The sequence below is a fragment of the Fringilla coelebs genome (assembly GCF_963513975.1).
Source record: "Fringilla coelebs genome assembly, chromosome: 14".
Taxonomy (NCBI): Eukaryota; Metazoa; Chordata; class Aves; order Passeriformes; family Fringillidae; genus Fringilla; species Fringilla coelebs.
The window spans coordinates 4,827,968-4,847,762 of NC_140040.1; the positions used below are offsets into that span (position 1 = coordinate 4,827,968).

The 19,795-nt window shown below is 39.4% G+C and overlaps 1 protein-coding gene across 1 annotated transcript in view; it reads right to left on the reverse strand.

Moving 5' to 3' along the window:
- CDYL2 (chromodomain Y like 2) overlaps positions 1 to 19,795 on the reverse strand; it is a 60,054-nt gene that overhangs the window by 26,120 nt on the left and 14,139 nt on the right. Inside the window, exon 2 of the mRNA XM_084215113.1 lies at positions 724 to 1,318. Within this exon, the coding sequence (XP_084071239.1) occupies positions 724 to 1,318 (595 nt within the window). The remainder of the gene's footprint in view (positions 1 to 723; positions 1,319 to 19,795) is intronic.

Genomic DNA, 19,795 nt, shown 5'->3' on the forward strand with positions numbered 1-19,795 from the left:
ACAAACTAAAAACATTGGACACATATAGATAATGAGAAGCTATTTAATTTCCATTAAGTTGAGTAGTTTTTATAGAGAATATAAACCTTATTCTTTGAGAACTAAGCCAGTCAGTAACTATGAGGATTAGAGAGAAATTTCTCCTATATCTTTTTGTTTATTTCAAGACTGTACCTTCCTCCAAAGTCTGTCTTAAGACCTGTGATGTGTCCAGAAACAAGGAAGCTGGCTGTCCTGAGTGTTTCTGATTATGACAAACATTAATACTGGGAACTGGAATCTTATTCAGCCACACTTACCAGGGCACTTTAGCAAGAGTGGTATTAATTCTAAAATAATTCTGGTTTCTCTAGACCACTGGGTTTGAGCACACCTAACTGAGTAGTGATTTGTTATGTGATGATACACAAACCCAAAGGTGCAGCATTATACACATCTCAGTTGTCATTCCTACTCCATGCCCTGTCCTCACTTCCCATAGGGATTTACACTGCAAATCTCGTGACAGAGCCCACACTGCTTCGCCATCACTACGTGGGAAAGGGAAAGAGAGAAGCCAACTGATAAAAAAAAGTGTATAATATGTAGGGAAAGTGTGGAACTTGTTTGTGTGCTTCTCACCATATCACTTGTGTGACAACAGTTTTTCCACGAGTGGGCCCTACTTGCAGTTGCTGCAATTAACACCCCCTCCCGCACAGAGGAGTTGTTTAAATCACATACCAATTCCATTCACAACAGGGGAATTGTTACTGACTTCCAACACGCTGGGCAAGTTCTGTTCTCCTTCGTGATCATTTAAATCCACGTTTTGCTGCTGTGAGCCATTCCCAAAATGTCTAGAATCTTTCTCATGGCTGCCATCTCCATTCTGCAGACCATTATGTGGCTTTTTCAGTGGCATAATCTGTAAACCGCTGGGAGTAGTTCGGTAAGTCACAGTTTTAGCAGCCCTGTCATTTGCAGATCCTGGCTTTGCTGCATATCCTCGTTTCTGTTTTTGATGAGATGGATTAATTCTCTTCCTTTTGTGTGTTGATCCTTTAGACTTCCCCGATTCAGAAGGTCTATGTGATATTTTCTCAACAGACGAGCCTCGGCTTTCCCGCAGTAGTTTCGGTGCGCTGGCCTGTTTCCCGTGCCTGGATCGCTTCTCTCTGGTAACGTGTAGTCTGTTGAACTCATCAATAAATTCCTCACAATGGAGTAGATGGTGTTCAGGTTCCCAGGTGTCTTCATTGCTCCCGTAGCCTTTCCACCTAATGAGATATTCCCATTTGCCCTTCTTGTTCTTCCTTTTGTCTACAATCCTCTCTACCTAAAAGGAAAAACCAAGACTGTATTAGAAAGAATTCCCATGAACAGACCTGGGAGTACAGGAGTGAAATGCAGAGCCCCAGTGACATTTTGACAGCAAGGCCACTGCCCCTTTTGAAAACTTTAAAAGACACATAAACACATCCTCAAATCTGATCTGGGCACTTGCAATAGCTCCAATGAGAAGAAACAAGAGAGAGTCTGAGATCATTAATGAAAGCACAATTTCTTTGAAAATCCCATTGCAAAATGAGACTCTTGCTTTACATTCCTCAGCTACCTCTTGTTTCAAGAGTCAAATAAAGTGGTTTTTGCTGCTTTGTTTGTTACTGGTCATTCTCCTGAATCCACACATGTATTTTGTCCCTAGAAGCTTCCCCAGTCTTCTTTGTGTCTTGAAACTACCTTGAACAGAGAACTGATGACACCAAATTGCAGTATTTTACATCAAAGATCTTGTTTGAAATAGTGTACATCCACTTTGCTGCTTCCAACTTACACAAATTCGTATTTTTAGAAATTCAATATTTGAGTAAATACACAAAAATTTTAAATGCAGCAATTAAAAAATAAAATAGCAAACAAAGGGCTTTAAGTCAGCATTCTTACATTGAAGGAATGAATTTTATCAGCCTGTGCTGGAGAATGTCATTGTAAGGAACATTTCTACACCGAGGGCTAATGGACTGTATTGGGACTGCACCCTGAATGGGAATTAGCATCATTATACTGTGGAACCTGGATTCTGGTCAAGCCTCAAGTAGAGGGAGAATGCAGAGGAAAATCCAAACACACCACATCAGTGGCAGCAAGTTGGGATTAAACTGCATCAAGTGAAATTCAGATCAAGTCATTGGGAAAAATGTTGTAATGGCAGTAGGAATTAAGTATTGGAAAATTACTTGGTAGTGTGGGGAAGGTAGGGAGGGTTTTTAGAACAAACAGTTTTTGTTACAAATATCTGTAATGAAAAGTCAGTGATGAAAGATCAGTTATGATAAGGAAAATTTCAAAGACTCTCACAGGTTTTATTTTTTCATTGTTTAATTTTTAAATTTTGTTTTTAATATGTGGTTTATGAAGGATGAAGATGCTACTAATGAAAAAAAATAATTATCATTAACCCAAAGCAGTATTGTTAATTTAGAAGAATAAATAAGTGGATAGATCATGTAACAGCTTTCACTGCTCCTCAAAGAAAAATCATCTCATGTGAAGAACAACAGTGGAATCTGTAAGGAGAATTTAACCTTGAAGAAGGGCAATCACAGCAGTGTAAGTAATTGTTCATTTTAGGTCCCTTGTTAGAGCAAACCAATGGATTAATTCTGTCTGTTCACCGGCTGGAACTGTACATTCATAGAAATCTTGGGGGGTTCCCCAAAGGAGTCTAAATGTAATTAGCAACTAAACATTATACTTCATTTACATGGGAACTGTGCTGAGATATCTGTCTCTGAGTCATAGTGGACACCTTCCTCCATCTCCAGGGCTCCCACTGCAGCATCTCAAACAGCTCCTTCCTGTGCTCTGCCTTATCAAATATCCACACAGAACCACCTCAGAAGCAAAGCAAGGCATCCTCTTTACTCTGAATTTAGCACAGTCCCCTTCAGGATTGCTCAGAGAGGCGAAACAATTAACTGAAGCTCAGGCTGGGCAAATTTGAGATCATTTGTCTAAAAAGAGGGAAAAAGCTTCAGAAAATGAATGAACTGGCATTTTTTTCCCTCATGTGGGATGTGTGGCTTTCAATTGTCAAACTAATAGTAGACTTATTATGATCTTGTTGACTTTATAGGGAGCAGCTGTCCAAATTAGCCTTGGCTTTAAAATACTTTCATCTTCCTATCAGGGAATAGCCAGAAAAACTGTACATTGAACCACGGAAGTCTGTGTGGGCTGCCTGTGGATTTGTTACCTTAATTACTGCAGCTTGCTAAAGCAAGGAGCAAAACACATACATGTGTGTCCTAGGAAAAAAATTAAATTGCTGCTAAACTTGGTAGACCACAGCTATCAGTACTGGGGAGTCTGGGTTACTGCTTTTCTGTCTGTAGCAGATAAACCATGTACATGCATTCCCCTCCCTTTTAATTCAGGACTTTGCACTTGGAACACAAACTCTGTGTCAGTTTGGTGCTGCTTGAGAGGTACTTGTCTTTGTTTTGAGGGATTGCACCAGCTTTGTTCCCCAACTTGTTCACTGAAGGAAGAACCTCAGAAAGGATGGACAAATACCTTTTTTGGGATCACATATAAAAACCATCTCTCCACCCTCACTTTTCTTCACTTGTGCCCCTATCTTTAACTACACAGATTTCTTATTTTCACATTGTTGCTCCAAGTGAAGAGGTTTTGTGGAGGGTGTTGTTTAATATGGAACACACTCAAGTATTTTGGTGATGAGGCATCCTGCATTTCAATTAGGAGGATAAAAGGAGAAAATATGAGTAGTCTTTGTTCCTGGGAAATAAAATAATGGCAGTGAAGGATGTGATTAACCACTTAAACACATCATGAAGGGAGAATAAAAGTAGTCATGAAATTGGGTCAAATTTATTAAATAGTTTCTGAAAAAATGTTCAGAAAGCAAATATATTTGGGTAAGACTAACCATTTCATTACAGCACTTTCAGAACAAAACTATCAATGTTCAAATTTAACTAACTAAAATGAAGACTATTAAATAAACTGAAGGAAAAAAATGTTTTGGTTCTGATCAACCCTCTTTTCAGTTTATTGTTTTGTTGGGGAGAAAATGAAAAAAATGTGGTGTAATCCAAAATTAGTTTGTTTTCCTTGATTTTTTTAGTTCAACCATAATACCCAGTGGCTTGACTAATGATGCATAAAAAGTCTGAGTAGATATTTTCCTGTCCTCATTACTGCCTCATTGTTCACTGAATGCATCTGAGGGTAGCATCAAATATACTTGACCTCTCAACATGGTCCCTTTTCTACCACAGGGCTTTAAGTTCTTCAGTAATATTTATCCCCTTTAGGTGCCACTGGGAAGTGCTTCAGTGGAGGCATAAATATCAGGGTTTTAGCCACACCTGCTACTGTCTGTCTTTTTCCTTCTATGCAGAGTCCACAGTAACAACAAACATCACTACTTTGTTTTTTTAATGATGTGTATTTGTTTTAACTATGTGAAATAATAATCTTTCTGTATTTACTTAAGGTTGCACAAATCATATCAGTTTTCTTAATGAGAAATAATTCTGTGACAGCTAATGATTAATAGAAATAATACTTTAAATCCTCCCCTAGAATAAGCAATACATGTTTCTGAGAATATGCAGCAAACATCTAGGGCTTCAGTGTCTGATTTTCCATTTCCCCCCTCAGTTCCATCTTTAATCAGAACTGAGTAACATGTTCCCAATAGTGACCCTGGTAGTTATAGGTGCCAAATCCATGATTTCACTATATTTGCTTTGGAAAACTAAGGAGTTAAATTTAATAAAAGTGCAATGACTACAAACAAACCTTGCAGAGGTACCACAGTTAAAAGATTGGTAGAAATGTCATGTACCATCACTTCCCTGGATTCTCTCTCTCTCTGCCCCCGCTGGCTAATTCTGGATGAACTGAGGTTCTGATATGTTACCATATAAATGCTTTTAAAGAGAACAAATAGAATAAGAACATGGCATCTGTGCAAATGCATTTGCAACACACTTTTTAGCTTCCAAGTGGCCTTAAACCTAGCTCTATACACAACTGCAAAAACTAGGATGAAAGTCATAAATAAAAAGCCTTTAAAATGTATCTGCATTCTATACTTCATGGGAAATAAAAGAATACATTAGTGGATTAAAGTACAAATATCTAGAGCTTCATAAACTTAAGTGTTTTGCTTATATATGCAGAGTACCACAACCCCACCACCCTTCCTTCACAAAAAATTCTGGGTCACAATCATTTAAGCACACATTGTTATTGTTTGCTTATCATAAAAATGAAATCTAGGCTAAGTTAAAAAGGAATAATTCCTATGGAATTATTTCTACAGCTGTAACTATAAAGTCAAAGCACAGCATACTCATCTCAGTTCACAGCTCTGAAGAGCATAAATAAAAATCCTTGTGTTCCCAGAAAACACCTTCTGGGAGATCAGTAAACTTCTAGAAACATTTGGAAGGTTGCATATCTACTTAGTGATTTCCAAAATAAATACATGTCATCTCCTCTTCTTGCCATGCACATCCATGTAAGCAATTTAAACTGTAATCACTGGTGTTCAGATGGTCTCTGTTAGTGAACTCTTCAGGGCATCAGAGCAACTGCATGACAGACACTAGAAAAACTGCCTTTCATTACTATGATTACAGGACTTGTACTGGTTTATGTGGGTTTTCTTTCATTGGAGGTCTTTGTCCCATGTTGTGCCTGAGGGTGTGTGAAGGGTATTTGAAGAAAATGCCAAAGAAGGAAAGGCAGTAAGATTTCTGAGAGAGATAAAGGCCATCTGATTCAACATGTTTGTCTTCTAAAAATTCAGTATTGCCCTAACTTCCCCCTTTTTGTTACCTTTGCTTTGAGAAATACTCTGTCTCATTAGCAGTAAATTTTTTGCCTTCTTGTCTTTGTAACTTATTTTTGTTTTTCTTGTATTTGTATTTGATTTCACAAAATCTGGTAATTGGAGCATTTGTTCCAGATGTACAAAAAATATGGCAACATATCTTCTGAAGCAGCCAGTATTCATGTTAGAAAAATAACAGTGGAGTGGCTGCTGGGACTCTCTTCAGAATCTGACCCATGGAGTAGGTCCAGCTATGAAACCCCATCAGTACTAAATTTGTCTTGTTATCTGGAAGGTCACAATGAAATGAAAGGGCTAGATAGTCTTAAAAATGAAAGGTAAGCCATTCTTCATTGGAATTACTCTTAAGCAAAACATCAAATTACATCTTCCCAGGAAAACCAGTCAACACACCATTAATCTCAGAAGACACTGCTTTTTATTCAGTTCCTTTTTTTCCCTTCTTTTTAAGCATATGGGGTTTTTATTTTCTGTCTTCCAATTTCCTTAGAATCAGAAGAGATCTTAAAACTTAGTAAGGAACTCCTGGAACTTCTGCATTTTCACTGGGAAAAGCCTATCAGCCTAGTATAGAAATCACTGGTAGGGAAACCACTGCGTTCAACACAGACATGGGAAGACTCACAACAGAAAAAATAAATGCTGTGAGATCTCCTGCTGCTCCCTGTCCTTCACCTTTGATGTTCCCCTCCTGAGAGACAGTAACAGTGCAGAGGTGTCCTGCTGTGAGATTCCATGGTTGGAGTTTAGATGGAAAACCAGGAGTGCAATGCCTTCAGTTGTATTTGCAGCAGTGGTGCAGCCCTTAGACGTTACTGCTCAATGTGGTGTTCCCACATTCCTCTTTATTGGACCCAACACTTTACTGCAGAAGTACACTTTGTAACTTACCTTCTCTGAGCAACATTTGTCTAGGGGGCCTTCTGGCAGAGGGAGTTTCCCTTCATTACCAGCAGAGATCCAATCTGAGGGCCTGAACCAACCACAGCTTCCAAGAACACTCATATCTTCAGTGACCTTATACCAGCTTTCTGGGAAGTCTCATCTTTCTGTGAAATTCAGTCTCACTGAAACTGAAATTCTGGTCTGGTCTCCGCTGTTCTATTCTGACTCTCTTCAAACCTGTCCTAGTGCTGTATCTCCACTCCCACTCTGGGGCCCTGGTTCCCCCTTGGTGCCATCTGTCCCTGCTGCTCACTCTACCAACAAGACCCATTTTCATAATCCTGTCCTCTCATGTTTTGTTTCCAGAAGATATTTCCTGGTCAGAACTTAAGAGTGCTCAAATCTCTCAGTCTGTTAAAGCCATTTCCCTCTCCCACGATAAATTTAAGAATATAATCTACATCACTTTCTTTTCTTAGGATATTGAAGTTTATGTGTATTAGTTATACCTGTGGGGGAAGTGCCACAATCATTGTGGGTTTTGGAGCAAACAGGAATAAGAGTATACACAACAGTCTTGCACTGGAGGGAAGGTGTTTTTTGTACAAACTGATACTGTTTTTATACAAGGAAACTTCACAGGTGACAGAGGGATCAGAAAGAGACTTCTTGGTCAGGTGGTGTAGTCCCTGTCATTGTAGGCAATTGCATCATACACACCCTTTCATACTGGACATGTTTGTGATACAGAACATATTTCTGTCCAGGCTTATTGCTCAGAGGTAGCACAGCAAACAGCTGTTCCTTCCTAAATGCATTCATTTTGTTAAAAATGTTTTAGGCTTTCATTTGGAAAGCAAGTATGTTTTCAAAGTTGCAAAAGAAGTGCATGAAAAAAATCAAGATCTTTTATAGCAGCAGGTTAAGATAATCTTGAGAATATTCTTTATATAGAGGAACAACAGGAGTTTTTCCTTTGCAATCCAAGAGTGCATCCATGTCATGAAAAACGGTTATGCAATATGGGGGAGACCTCCTTGGATCTGTTCCTCCATTAACGGTTTAAATCCTTTTGACTTACAGGCATTATCATCACCTATAACATTTTAGAAATCCAAAAAACACGGTTCTGTTTATTTTAAAGCACAGTGACACATTTTATTTATCAAATCTCTGTTTTCTTTTGTACAATAAATCAGTTTGCTACTGCATTTCATTGGTATATAGTTGAAAAGAAAGCAAGGACATTCCAAATTCTTGGTGTTCTTTATGCTAAAAAGTGGTCAGTTCTGAACACACCCACAACAAACTTATTGGCACAACTCATTTCTGCCAAATTCAATGGGAATTTCCAGTTTTCTACTATCTGAGAGCGTGTGTGTGGGAAATGTGTGCATTTATCAGCAAAGAAGGGCTCAGCACAACATAGTATGGTTCTGATTCTTCCTAGACTTCCTTTATGTACGACAAGTCAGCACAGTTATTCCCTATTAACTTACATGCAAGTAAAATCTAAGTAGGAATCCCTGTGATTTAAACCATGAAGGTTTTAGTTTTTTATTTTAAAACAAGTTTATAGGAACAGGAGCATGACTTGAAGAGACTTCTAAGCAAACCAGTGTTTATATGAACAGCTCCCTGTTCTCTCAGTAGAACTGCTTGGAATTTGTTAAAAATACTCATGGTTCCAAACAGATTTTGAAAGTGTTAAGTAATACTTAAAAAATAAAAACATGACTATCACTAAAGGTGCTCTTCAACATTAAAGCAACTCCAGAAAGGCAGGAAGCAGTTATTAATTTACATGAAAATTTTACCTGAAATCATTAGAAAAAGATTAATGCTGTTTTCTTTTATATTCATTGGCAGTTTTTTCTTCTCTACCTTGTTTAGTTATGGCTTTTTTGGGTGTATTTTGTACAGTTTACACAGTATTTTTCTTCACCATATGGGCTTCATTCAGATTCAACTCAAGGCCAGGACTTCAGTTCAACACTTTTACATCCATCCCAAAGCTTAGTCAGAAGTGAAGATTCCACATTAAAAAAAACACAAAGGTTTAGCTATAATACAGCATCAACAAATATTTGAACTATTTGCTGTACTGCCACTCAGTGAGTCATTGCTTTCCAAATGCTACTGGTACGACTGTCGTAAAACAAACCACATGTTCTTGTGGGGTAGGTAGAAAAATATTTTCTTAGCCCTTTTACAGCAAAGTGGTAAACTTGAGCACAGACATGTGAAAGCCTTGGTTTTGGGGAGCCCTGTGTCACAAAATGTGTCTATAGATGCTGAGGATTTGGGATTTTAGATTTTCAGAGAGGATTTACCAACTGAACAGGGAGGCTTGCTGGCTCTCCATATGTGACTTGGCAAAGAGGACATGAGGGACAAGAGGGGGCTACAAGGGGACACTGGTCAGTCCAAGTGGCCATTGTATTAAAGGACTCCAAGTGGATTGTACAGGGATAGCTAAGGCAGGGTGATGCGATAGTTTTGCGGAAATTTTCAAGGATTGAAATGACAGTTTGGTAAAAATCAAGGCTCTGGGTTGCAAAACAAGACAAATGGACAATGAGATGTAGTTACTCTAGATCTAGGATGTGAAACAACAGTTTTTGTGTAAAGGATCTCCAGCGGCAGTATGCATTTTGTAGTTCTTGCATACAGGGAGATATAACTATTTTTAAATGATTGCCATGGCTTAGAAATTATATTCTCCAATTTAGTACTCCCTTAAAAACCACCCTCTGTTCTCCCTCCCCCTCCAACTGGAGACACAAAAGGGAAAGACCATGGGTTGAGATACGAACAATTTACTGGAAACAGCAATGAGATAAAAATTAACAGTAACAGCAACAAGAGGTATAAGAAAATAAATAATTCACACAGAAAAACTCCCTGTAAGTAAACAATACCAGAGAGCTCCCTCTACCTCATTTTCTTGACTGAAAGAAACCCCATCTCCCTGGAAGAGTCCCTTTCTCTGTCCCTGGCAATTGTGAGGGAGTATAGAAAAACATCAGGGTCCTGGCCATGCCCCTTCTGGCTACCACAAAAAATTAACCCTGTCCTGGCCACAACCAGGACAACAGTGATACATACCTGACAGAGCAAACCAAAATAATCCCTGGGTCTGAATGTGAAGGAGGACAGTAATCTCTCCCCATCACTGACACAGAAGGGAAAAGAAAATGCAGAACCTTGTCCATGTTACATGAGTGACTGGACAGGGATAAGGTGATAGGAGAAGGATAAATCATATATCCACTTCATACTTTCTATCCAGACTAGAATAAGGGGCAGCTGGTTTGGAACATCCATGTAGCAAAAGTAGTAACAGTCAAATTTGTGAATAATGCCATGCAGGGATAGGTTTTAAAGGGAAAGGGCTAAAAATAGATGACTTTGTACAATACAGAAGGCCGAGGGGTGATCCTTTGAGTGAAAAGCTGAAGTAGCAGTTTGGAAAGTAGTGGGATAATAAGGGAAGAAAACTCATGAAACACAAAGGTTTCTTTCAGAATTCAGTAGAATTCTTCATTTTTGTGGTTACACAAATGAAGTTAATGTGGTGGCAGAATATAGGAAAGAGCCAAAAAGAAAGGTAGAGCAGAAAAAGGAATAAAGAAACATGCTTTAGGCAACTATAATGGCGTGACAGGAGCATAGAATATTACAACTAAGTATCCAGGATACCAGAGCAACATCACAGAAAAATGGCACAGAAAATTTCAAAAATTATCTGTGAAGAAGTAATTGTCAGAAAGGAAGAATAATACATCATTATCCCCATAGAAATAGCATTCAGATGAGCAGGGTCAGTAGGCCAAGTTTTGGCCTCAATTATTGCATTGGTTTTCACTGCAGATTTAATTTTGTTTGAGATTTGAATTCTGCCCAGTGTAAAACCAACTTCCTACTGGTGCTTGGAAGGAACAAACTATCTTACGGACAGCAGCAAAGGCAGTTGTGAAATCTGTCAATGCTCATCAGACAGATGCATCTTAAATCATCTGAGAGTGCAGCTAATGAGAAATCATCTGCATTTAAAATACGGGGACAGTGCTCTAAACACAGACACAGGGTGTGAAAGCATATCCACTGATTTAACCAAATGTGCTTTGGAGCAGTCAGCTGGGCTCTGAAGGAGGCTGTTTGCTTCCAGGGTGGGTGAAAGGGACTGACACATCTGGGCTTGTCCCAGTGTCTGCAGTGAGTCAGGCTGAGCACACCAAACTGCATGGCACGCTCTGGCCACACGCTGCCCTGAAACTCCTCTGGCAATGCAGAGTCCCCAGGAGCTGCCATCACAGCCACGGATGGTGCTGCCCAGGAGACAATCACAGGTTACCCTCCTGCTGTCCTCAGGCCCTACATCTCTTTGAAGCTGCCTTTGGCAACAGATGGACACCATTCCTTGATGTCAGTGAGTCCTCTGTCAGCTCTGGTAATTCACTCAAGCCAAGGACTTGTTAACTGATGAGTCCTGAGTTCTTTCAGGTCATCATGATTCCTGATGATAAGGTTTCAGCCAAGTTTTGGCAGTACTTCCAGCCAGGCAGTACTTCTAGTAGTAGGGGCTGCTCTAGGTTGGAATCCATTACTCCTTTCAGGGAGGTCCTAAGGAATAACCCTGGGGTTTCTCAGGTGGCAAGGTACAGATCTTGCCACCCTGCTCCAAATGCCAGATCACTCCAAGGGTTCCTGTGGAGGCATGTGCACATCTCCATGCTGCAGCTACCCTCTGTTTCTGTTCAGAGATAGTGCAGACCCATCAAGCGTCAGGGTGAGACTGGAACTCTGATGAAGCTGAGGAACCATTTAGAAATGTCTATGCTCGAAGCACTATTGAATATGTAAGCAGTGAATATATTACTGAGGAAATTTTCCATGTATTTGTTAGTCAGATTCCTAACTTGGCGGCTGTGTGAATATCTCAGCTGCTCCTGGATGCATTTGCAGCACTGTGGCAAAGGGCTTTGTTCCATGTCCCTCCACAGAACAGGGCAATTACAGAATTTTATTTTTATAAATGTAGGTTTTTCTAAGATTGATTCCCTATATTTGTCTCACTGGGACTGGGTTAGTGTATGTTCTTTCTGTGGCACTATGCCAGTCACAAACTGGAGCTGGGGAAGGCTGCAGCTGTCTGCTTGTTATTAATTGAGGGTTAGTGCAGAGACCAATGCACACTGGTGCTCCAACACCCAAACTGTTTTCCAGATACTTCATGAATGGATGCTTAAATTCCCACTTTAGTATAACAAACCTCTGAGTCACTTTTAATACTAAGATCCCACTTGCAAATGGTTTATGAGCTTATAAAAAGGACTTTTGACTTCTAGGACTCTTACAAATTGGACAGCTAATTAATCTGATTCTAATGAGTCAGTAATAATCTTCGCTGCCCTCACTATCATGCCTAGCACAAACCATAGATGTGGTCGAATACCGGGACAGATGTCCAGAGAAGCTGTGGAATATCCACTCCTAGAGATATTCAGAACTTGACTGAGCAAGACCCTGAGCAACTTAATTGTCAGTGCTGCCTTAAGCAAGGGGTTGGATCAGATGATCTCCAAAAGTCCCTTCCAACCTGCATTATTATATGATTCTGTAAAACATTTTGCCTAAAATATTTACTAGTAATTTATTAATTCTTTATTAATTCTTTTTCACTTAGAAAAGCATCTCCATTTGGAAAACTGAATTCTGTGCAATCTGTGGAAGTGTGTGTGTATGTGAATTGTCTCAATTAATCTGAGTTTAGATTCACCAGGAGGCTGGAAGGGAGCTTCCTACAAGCAGCTTTGAACTTCTAACTTTCTTTGACCTGGTACCATTAGGATTTGTTTGCCTTCAGTCATACAGCAAGAGCCATCCACTCTTTGAGATTTACAAAAAGATGGGTTTCAAGACCTAGAACAGCTGCTCATGAGGGGCAAAAGATTTTCTTAGTCATTAAATGGATGTTTTTTAGTACTGAAATACATTGTGAAGTCATTTCTCAGTGTCTTTTCAGTGTTTAAATGAATATTCAGTATTCATGGTGTAAGGAGAAGAAGGAATGTGCTAAGCTGGGGTGTGAACCTATAACATGCTCCATAGCAACAGCTGTATATTTGCTCTTTGTTCAATATGATGGAATCAAAGGCAGGGATAAGAGGGATAAGTTGCCAAACCTTTACCAGAAAGCTAAGAGGAAATATGCTAATCAAAATATACTTGTGTTTCCTGTACCTGTCCTGGAGGTTTGTGCTAAAGTAGTGATAGAGTGTTCTGCAGGATAGGATTCTTAGATGGGCCTTCAAGGTCAGAGTTTGTGTTTCTACTCCTTGTGACCATCTCAACTGTTTTCTTTGCTTTTATGTGCCTCATCCAAAAAGAACATCCACTCTGTGAAGTAATTTCAGACCTGGTGTGGAAAATGGGAAAGGTGCATTGAAATAATTAGTGTGCAGAGCAGTGTACAAAATAAAAATTTTGGTGAAGCAGATCTCTTTTGAAGTGTAGTGGGAAAAAAAGGGAAAAAATCCCAAGATTAATCTGTGCTGTATATGTGCATTTTGTACTGGTGCTTGCTGCTTTCATCTCACAGTTTGGGGACAGAATATGCAACATAATGGACTGATAAGACCAAAAGGTTTCTGGCAAACTTGGGAGGGGTAAGAAACTCACAAGAAAAAGACTACATCTGGATTATACGGCTCTGAAATAACATATGGAATTTCTGATCACACTTCAACTGTTGTTTCTCTCCAAAGAGCATTTGTGTACAAAGGCATACATAGAAAGAATATCACAGAAATAAACAATAAGACCCACGATGGAAAGGTGCTATATTCTTAGTACCTCAGCAGAAATACTGATAAATACTGGGAAAAGTTTTGCTTTTATTATGCTTATAAACTATTATATGTGCTTATATGCTGTAATCCAATGCTTATATGTTGTAGTCCAATGAAGAAACATAAACTTCAACCTTTTGGAATATTTTTAGGGCTATTAGCTAATGTGAGGTATCTGGAATAAGTAATCTTGCCTTCTAGATAATAAGAAAGTATTTCCTGTTTTGAAGATTTCAAGATGATGTGCACATGTTTAATTTTTCTATTTTAATTCCAAGGAAAAAAGAAATTTTGGTGGTCATGCAAGAAGGATTTAAACAAACCAAGTTTGTTTTTAGATAATCAGAGGATTTCCCTAGAGAGTATATATTTCCCCAATTACCACTCTGAAATGTTATTTTCATAGTTACAAAGCACCATGTAAACCTATCCTACTACATGGATACTAATGCTCATTACTGTTATTTAGCAGCATTACAGGTGGAGCTTGGAGCAGTGAGCACTTTCCTTTAATATGCAGCATGCCATAACATTTGACTTATTCTTGAAATGAAATGGTCACAATATGTTAATCACAAAATCTAGTACAGAGTGTCTGTCAGAAAAGTGCTAATGATTGCCCCAAAGACAGAGATGTTAGTTTTGCTGTGCAAAAATTTGGTGTTATTCTGGAAAAGACCTTGCCCTTGGCTGCTGAATGTCACATGGACTGTGCAGTGCAGGCAAAGGCAGCACCCTCTCTCTGCTCCAGGATCTTTACAGTTCCTGCCTTGCTGATTCCATTAATGCAACAATCATAAATAGTTAGTGCAGGTTTTAAAAGGCAAGTTTGCACCTGTGAATTACTTCTAGAGGGAATCACAGATATTTTATGACACGTGTAAGGATAAATACTGGTTAGATGATACTGGGGAAAAATGGATGGAATCGTCTCCAGTTTCTCTCTAAATGGCTGGAAAGAGTCTTCTGAAGGTGACAGTAAGAAAAAATTGTCTGAATCACCTGTACATCTCCTACACTTTGCTGAAAACATTCCTTACAGAGATGAGCACTGTGAGGTGTTTAATAAATTTCTCTGATGGCCACAGAATACCAATTTTTTATTCAAGATAATCTGAGTATCTGAAATATTTCTACTTTCAGTTGTTAGGTGATGTACCTTCATATTTTTTAAACACTTTGAAGTACTATACATATCAAAATGGACAGTCCTGTTCAAGTTAATCAATAAGCCACTTCAATTTTTTGTAAGGGTCAGAAGTGCAATTTATCTTCAACAAAAAAATATATTTGTCCTCATTTTTTTTAATAAACAGTCTTTAAAAAATATTATTTAAAAGTTAGATCTTTAAGAAACAAAGGTATTTTTCAGGTTCTCCTCACCCCACAATCTACATTTTATGATTTTGTTTGTCTCGGTTTCAAGACAAATTTCAGGAGAAAACACGCTGGAATGAGTGTTTCCTCTAACGAGAAAAGGGCTTCAATAGCTCCCTTTTCTTCTTTCAATGAGAGAAATAGATATGAAGGAGTGAAAATGAAAAAAAAATGTTTATTAAAAAAAAAATTGAATAAATATTGAATTGTGGAACCTTCCCCCCAGAAACCCAAGCACAGCCTCCCTCGGCACTTTCCCCTCGGCAGTTCCGGGCACAGCCAGCAGGGGCGCTGCTGGCTCCCGGTGGGCAGGGGTGCAATGATTCCCCCGGGGCTGCAGGGGGCGCTGCGGCGCGAGTCCGGCTGCGTCTCTCGGCAGGGGAATGGCGTGGGATGGAGAAGCGGCTTCCTTTAAACGCACCGGGGCGGCCGATCCCCGTGTCCCCTCCGGAGAGCGAAAGAAGCGGTGGCAGGAAACCTCAGCAGCAGCACGCAGGAACTGCAGGGCAGGCTCACCTGGGGCAGCAAGCAAGAGGCACAGAAGCTCTGCGGCTGGAGCTGGACCACGGCATTCCCAGACAGGTCCAGCGTAGCACAAGCCCTGGAGCAGCTGTGGAGGCTCAGGGAGGACTGGGCAGCAGCAGCCCAGCTCCCAGACACGGCAGAGGGAGAGCTCCTGGGACTGCTCACCGGCGCTAAACGAGGGTGTTCCCGGTCCTGGTGGGCACACACTGGCTCTGGGCTTCCCAATAGCAGAGCAGCAAAAGAAGCCAAGCTGGCAAGCTCAGTCACAGTGCCAGAGCAAAAAAAAAGAAACAAACCAAAAAGAAGCAGGCAAAACCCACAGAAGTAGCAGGATCTCTGGTCTGAGATACCGGCTGTGTATATCCAGTTGAAGGGAATGTGCTGAAATGAAAGGGCTGCGTCCCACCCCCAACTCCCTCTGGAAACTCCATCTTGGCTCCCAAACATTGTGATAGACAGCCCCAGAGCTGGGTCAGGGACAGCTGCCACTCCAGACACAAACAAAACAGATCAAAAACCCCAAAAATGATATGGGATAATAAACCATCCCCAAGACATGGCTCTTTTCCTTTTCTTGTGCCCATCTAGTCACTTAGATTCCTAAGTCAGCAACATTAAATCTAATTATGTAAGTAATTGTGGGCATTGTTCAATGAAGGGCATCCAGTGATAATCTAAATATACTGTGTGAAAGTGAAAACGTGTATAATTCTAAAGAATTAGAGTCTGAAATCACTTATTTGAGACAGGGCAAAATGCTGTCTCTGCTCTGTTAGAGTGATCTGCACTTTATTCATACACTAGAACTCATTCTCCAACAGTTGGTCACCATGCCTTTCTTCAAACTATAGATTTTTAACCACTGTTTAACATAAAAAGCCTATAATATCCTGTTCATTAAATGTTCTAAAAATAATGGTGAGGCAGACTCTGCATATTTGAGCTTGAGGTTTCTAGCATTTTAGGTGTTTAGTGTATAGTATAATCTGAAATGAAAGCCACAAAACTATTAAAATAATAGTGACCTGCTGGAGTAAATGACATATGCTATCACAATTTTTTTTCAATGTCACCAAAGTTTTCCTTTTTTGACAAATGTTTATTTTGTGCCTAGAAACCTTTGGGGATATAATGTCTTGATTACAATAAAAACCCAAAGAAACACAGATTAAAACTCAAATGCAGATCTAGAACAAGTTTTGCACACCTTGAAGAAGAAGTCCCAGAGCCACTCTGTTAAGAGGAACCCATGTTTCTTTTCATGAGGGCCCAGATTTGCTTATTTGTGTGTCATGACATTACTTACAGGCTCACAGGTACAGATTTGAACACCAAAAGGGACAATTACACCCGCTGAACCCATGCTGGGTTGCACAGGAACATTCTTCATCCATGTTCTGCATGAGGTCCCATATTCTGATTTACTTTAATCACATTATTACAAAGTCATCATGTCTTAATTTGAAGTGATTCACAGACAGTACATCATTGCTGGTAGTGAATCTAAGTCCCATAAACAGAATGCTATAACCTTAATGTTAAAAAGTGTCTCAACTCTGATTTTGAATGGTAAACTTCCAGCCACTGGCACTTTTTTTATCTCTTAGTTAATTTAATTTTCCAAACATTAAATCCTGCAAAGTGGTTTGCAACTTACTGAACAGATGGTCTCTGTTTCTTTACATTTTTTAAAATTTGGGAGCTAATGTGATGGCTCTGTCTAAAATTTTGTAGCTGCTTTAGAGTCATATTCTGAAGCTTCATCCTAGATGTTAGGGTTCATCACTTGTGTTTAAAGTTCAAATTCATATTATTTTGTATATTATTGGGAGAGAGCACTTTCATGAAGTAACTATAATAACTGCATTCATCAGATCAATAGAAGTAACTTCTTTTCTTAGTTCTATTCCTTAGAAAAACATCGCACCTCTTAAAATGGCACAATTTTGATTAACAAAAATGGAAAAATTAATTGCAAGGAAGATGTGCTCAGTTCTGTGCCCCAGTTTCATTTCTGGTAAAGAAAAGTTTATTACTTATTGTCTTAAATCTGCAGCCATGTGCTCAGTCACATGGCCAAAGAGAAGTCTTCACTGTGCTGTACTGGATCACTGCAAACAACTATATAATTACCCACATCTGTCTACAAACTGCTTTACATCTGCATAGATCTGTACCCTGCTGGAAACAGGAAAACAGCCTTGTTTGTTTGCAAAAAGTTTAAGTGATAAATATGTATTTGGATTCATTTAGAGCCATAATACTACCTAAGTGCAAAAGCTTAAAAAGAAGTCATCTATGAAAGATGTACAACTATAAAAATTTAACAATTTACCTGAAAAAAAATTGGGTTATTAAAAATCGTATGCCATGAATTCAAAAATACAAATTAAACAAACGGAAACAGAACACTCTAGGAGTGTTCTGAAAGCAGACACACAAAACATTCATAAAGTGTAAGGAGTACAGTAATTTGAGTAAGTGTCTCATGTGTTTTTTACCATAGTAAATACATTCACATTTTTTATCCAAAGAATTAGTGTCTTTTGGATATACGTGCCCAAAATAAGAAAGGGGTTGGTTTTGCTGACCTGACAGACCATTCACAAGGCACAAGTGATTCACCATCAGCTGCATTGGGAAATGAAGACGTAATAGCATTTTCTTCTCAATCTCAAACTGACTAAATAGTTTGCTGAGCCTGTTGGGGTATGTAAAAGAGCTGCTGTCACTTTAGAGCAGACAGTGAACCAAAAATTACATGGTTTTCTAAATGAAATTCATGACTAGTGAATCAATTTCCACTGAAATAACCCAGATCTGCATCATCAGGGAACTCCACGGGGTAAATGCAGCGAGTGTTTGCATTAGTGGCACATGAGCTCCCTGGTCCAGGGCAGCCAAGAGTGAGGAGACAGAATGAGTGCATCAGCAACACTTTCCTGTCCTTGCAGCATGTTTGTAGCCTACATGACATTCAAAAATACACCCTGAGTTTAGTTTTGAGGCCAAGTTCTCTGTGGAGTCAGCTGTGGACAGCCTGTCTCATCCTCCAGGCTCTCCTGTGCATGGGGGCAGCAGAGAGAGGCGGTGGGATGCTGGGAGCTGGAGATGGGCAGGGGCAGAGAAGGGCTGCCAGGGGACTTCCCAAAGACAAGGCTAGCAACATCCAGGGAAATGCCACTGGCACCACAAAGGGAAGGGATGGGAAGAGCATTGGAGCAGGGCTGAGTGGAGAAGAAGTTCCTTACAGAGCCTTCAGAAGAGAACAAGTAGTTTGGGATTAGGAATGATCCTGAAATGGCTGTGTGCATTGCCCAAATTGTACATCCCTGCTGGTGAAGTGACTGCCGTGTCCATATGCCACATGGGAGATTTACTGCTTGTCTGTGCTACACTCACACAAAAATGAGCAGCACAGATCTACCATAAGGAAAGATGCAGCAATCCTGTTGTGTTCTAGGATCCTATCCTTTTCCTGGAAGACAGACACAACCTTTTGCTCCAGGAACGTTCTGGAAAATTGTGGATATTTTCACTTAAGGGCCAAACCCTCAGGTATCTTTTGGTTTTGGATACCTGAAAACCTTTTGGTTGGACATTTCCCTAATCATCTAAACCAAAAGCTGCAGATATTTTATTAATAGAAGTCACAACCATACACCACTGGCAAATTCTGATAATTCAAATAGTGTTATAGCTGTGCAAAACCAAAGCTCTCCAGCACTGTAACAACCAAGGTCAACTTAGTTGGTTGAAGTTCTGTTTTTAAGTGACTTTTATAAAAATATTTAGCCCTAGGGCTTTTAATTTTCTTGGTATAGCTACCATATTTCTCAGCATTTGGTATTAAAGCACACTGAAATAATTTCATAAAAGCGATTTTTTAGTTTGACTGTTCCAAAGCAGACTGTCCAAGGATAGATTACTTACAATACACATCCATTAATGAAATTGTAATGTAGCCAGAAAACAACTGTGATAGTACTTAAAAAAAAAATTATACTAGTTCATCACCCTGCGTTGCCAAAAGTGAGATAAATGCTGCTGCAATGAATTTTTCCTTTTGAAGGTCAGTGTCCATACTGTACATGGAATGAATCCTTGCCTTTCATGCTTTACAAGAACAATATTAACATTCATGAACATTACAGCTTTAATCATGTGATGAGTTTGGTTAACAAAATTCCAACTCCTTATCTTCTGTACTTCTTTCACAAAGCAAATAATTTTGTTTCTACGTGAGCGTGGACCTCCTGGACTTCAGTGAGTGTCTGTGACC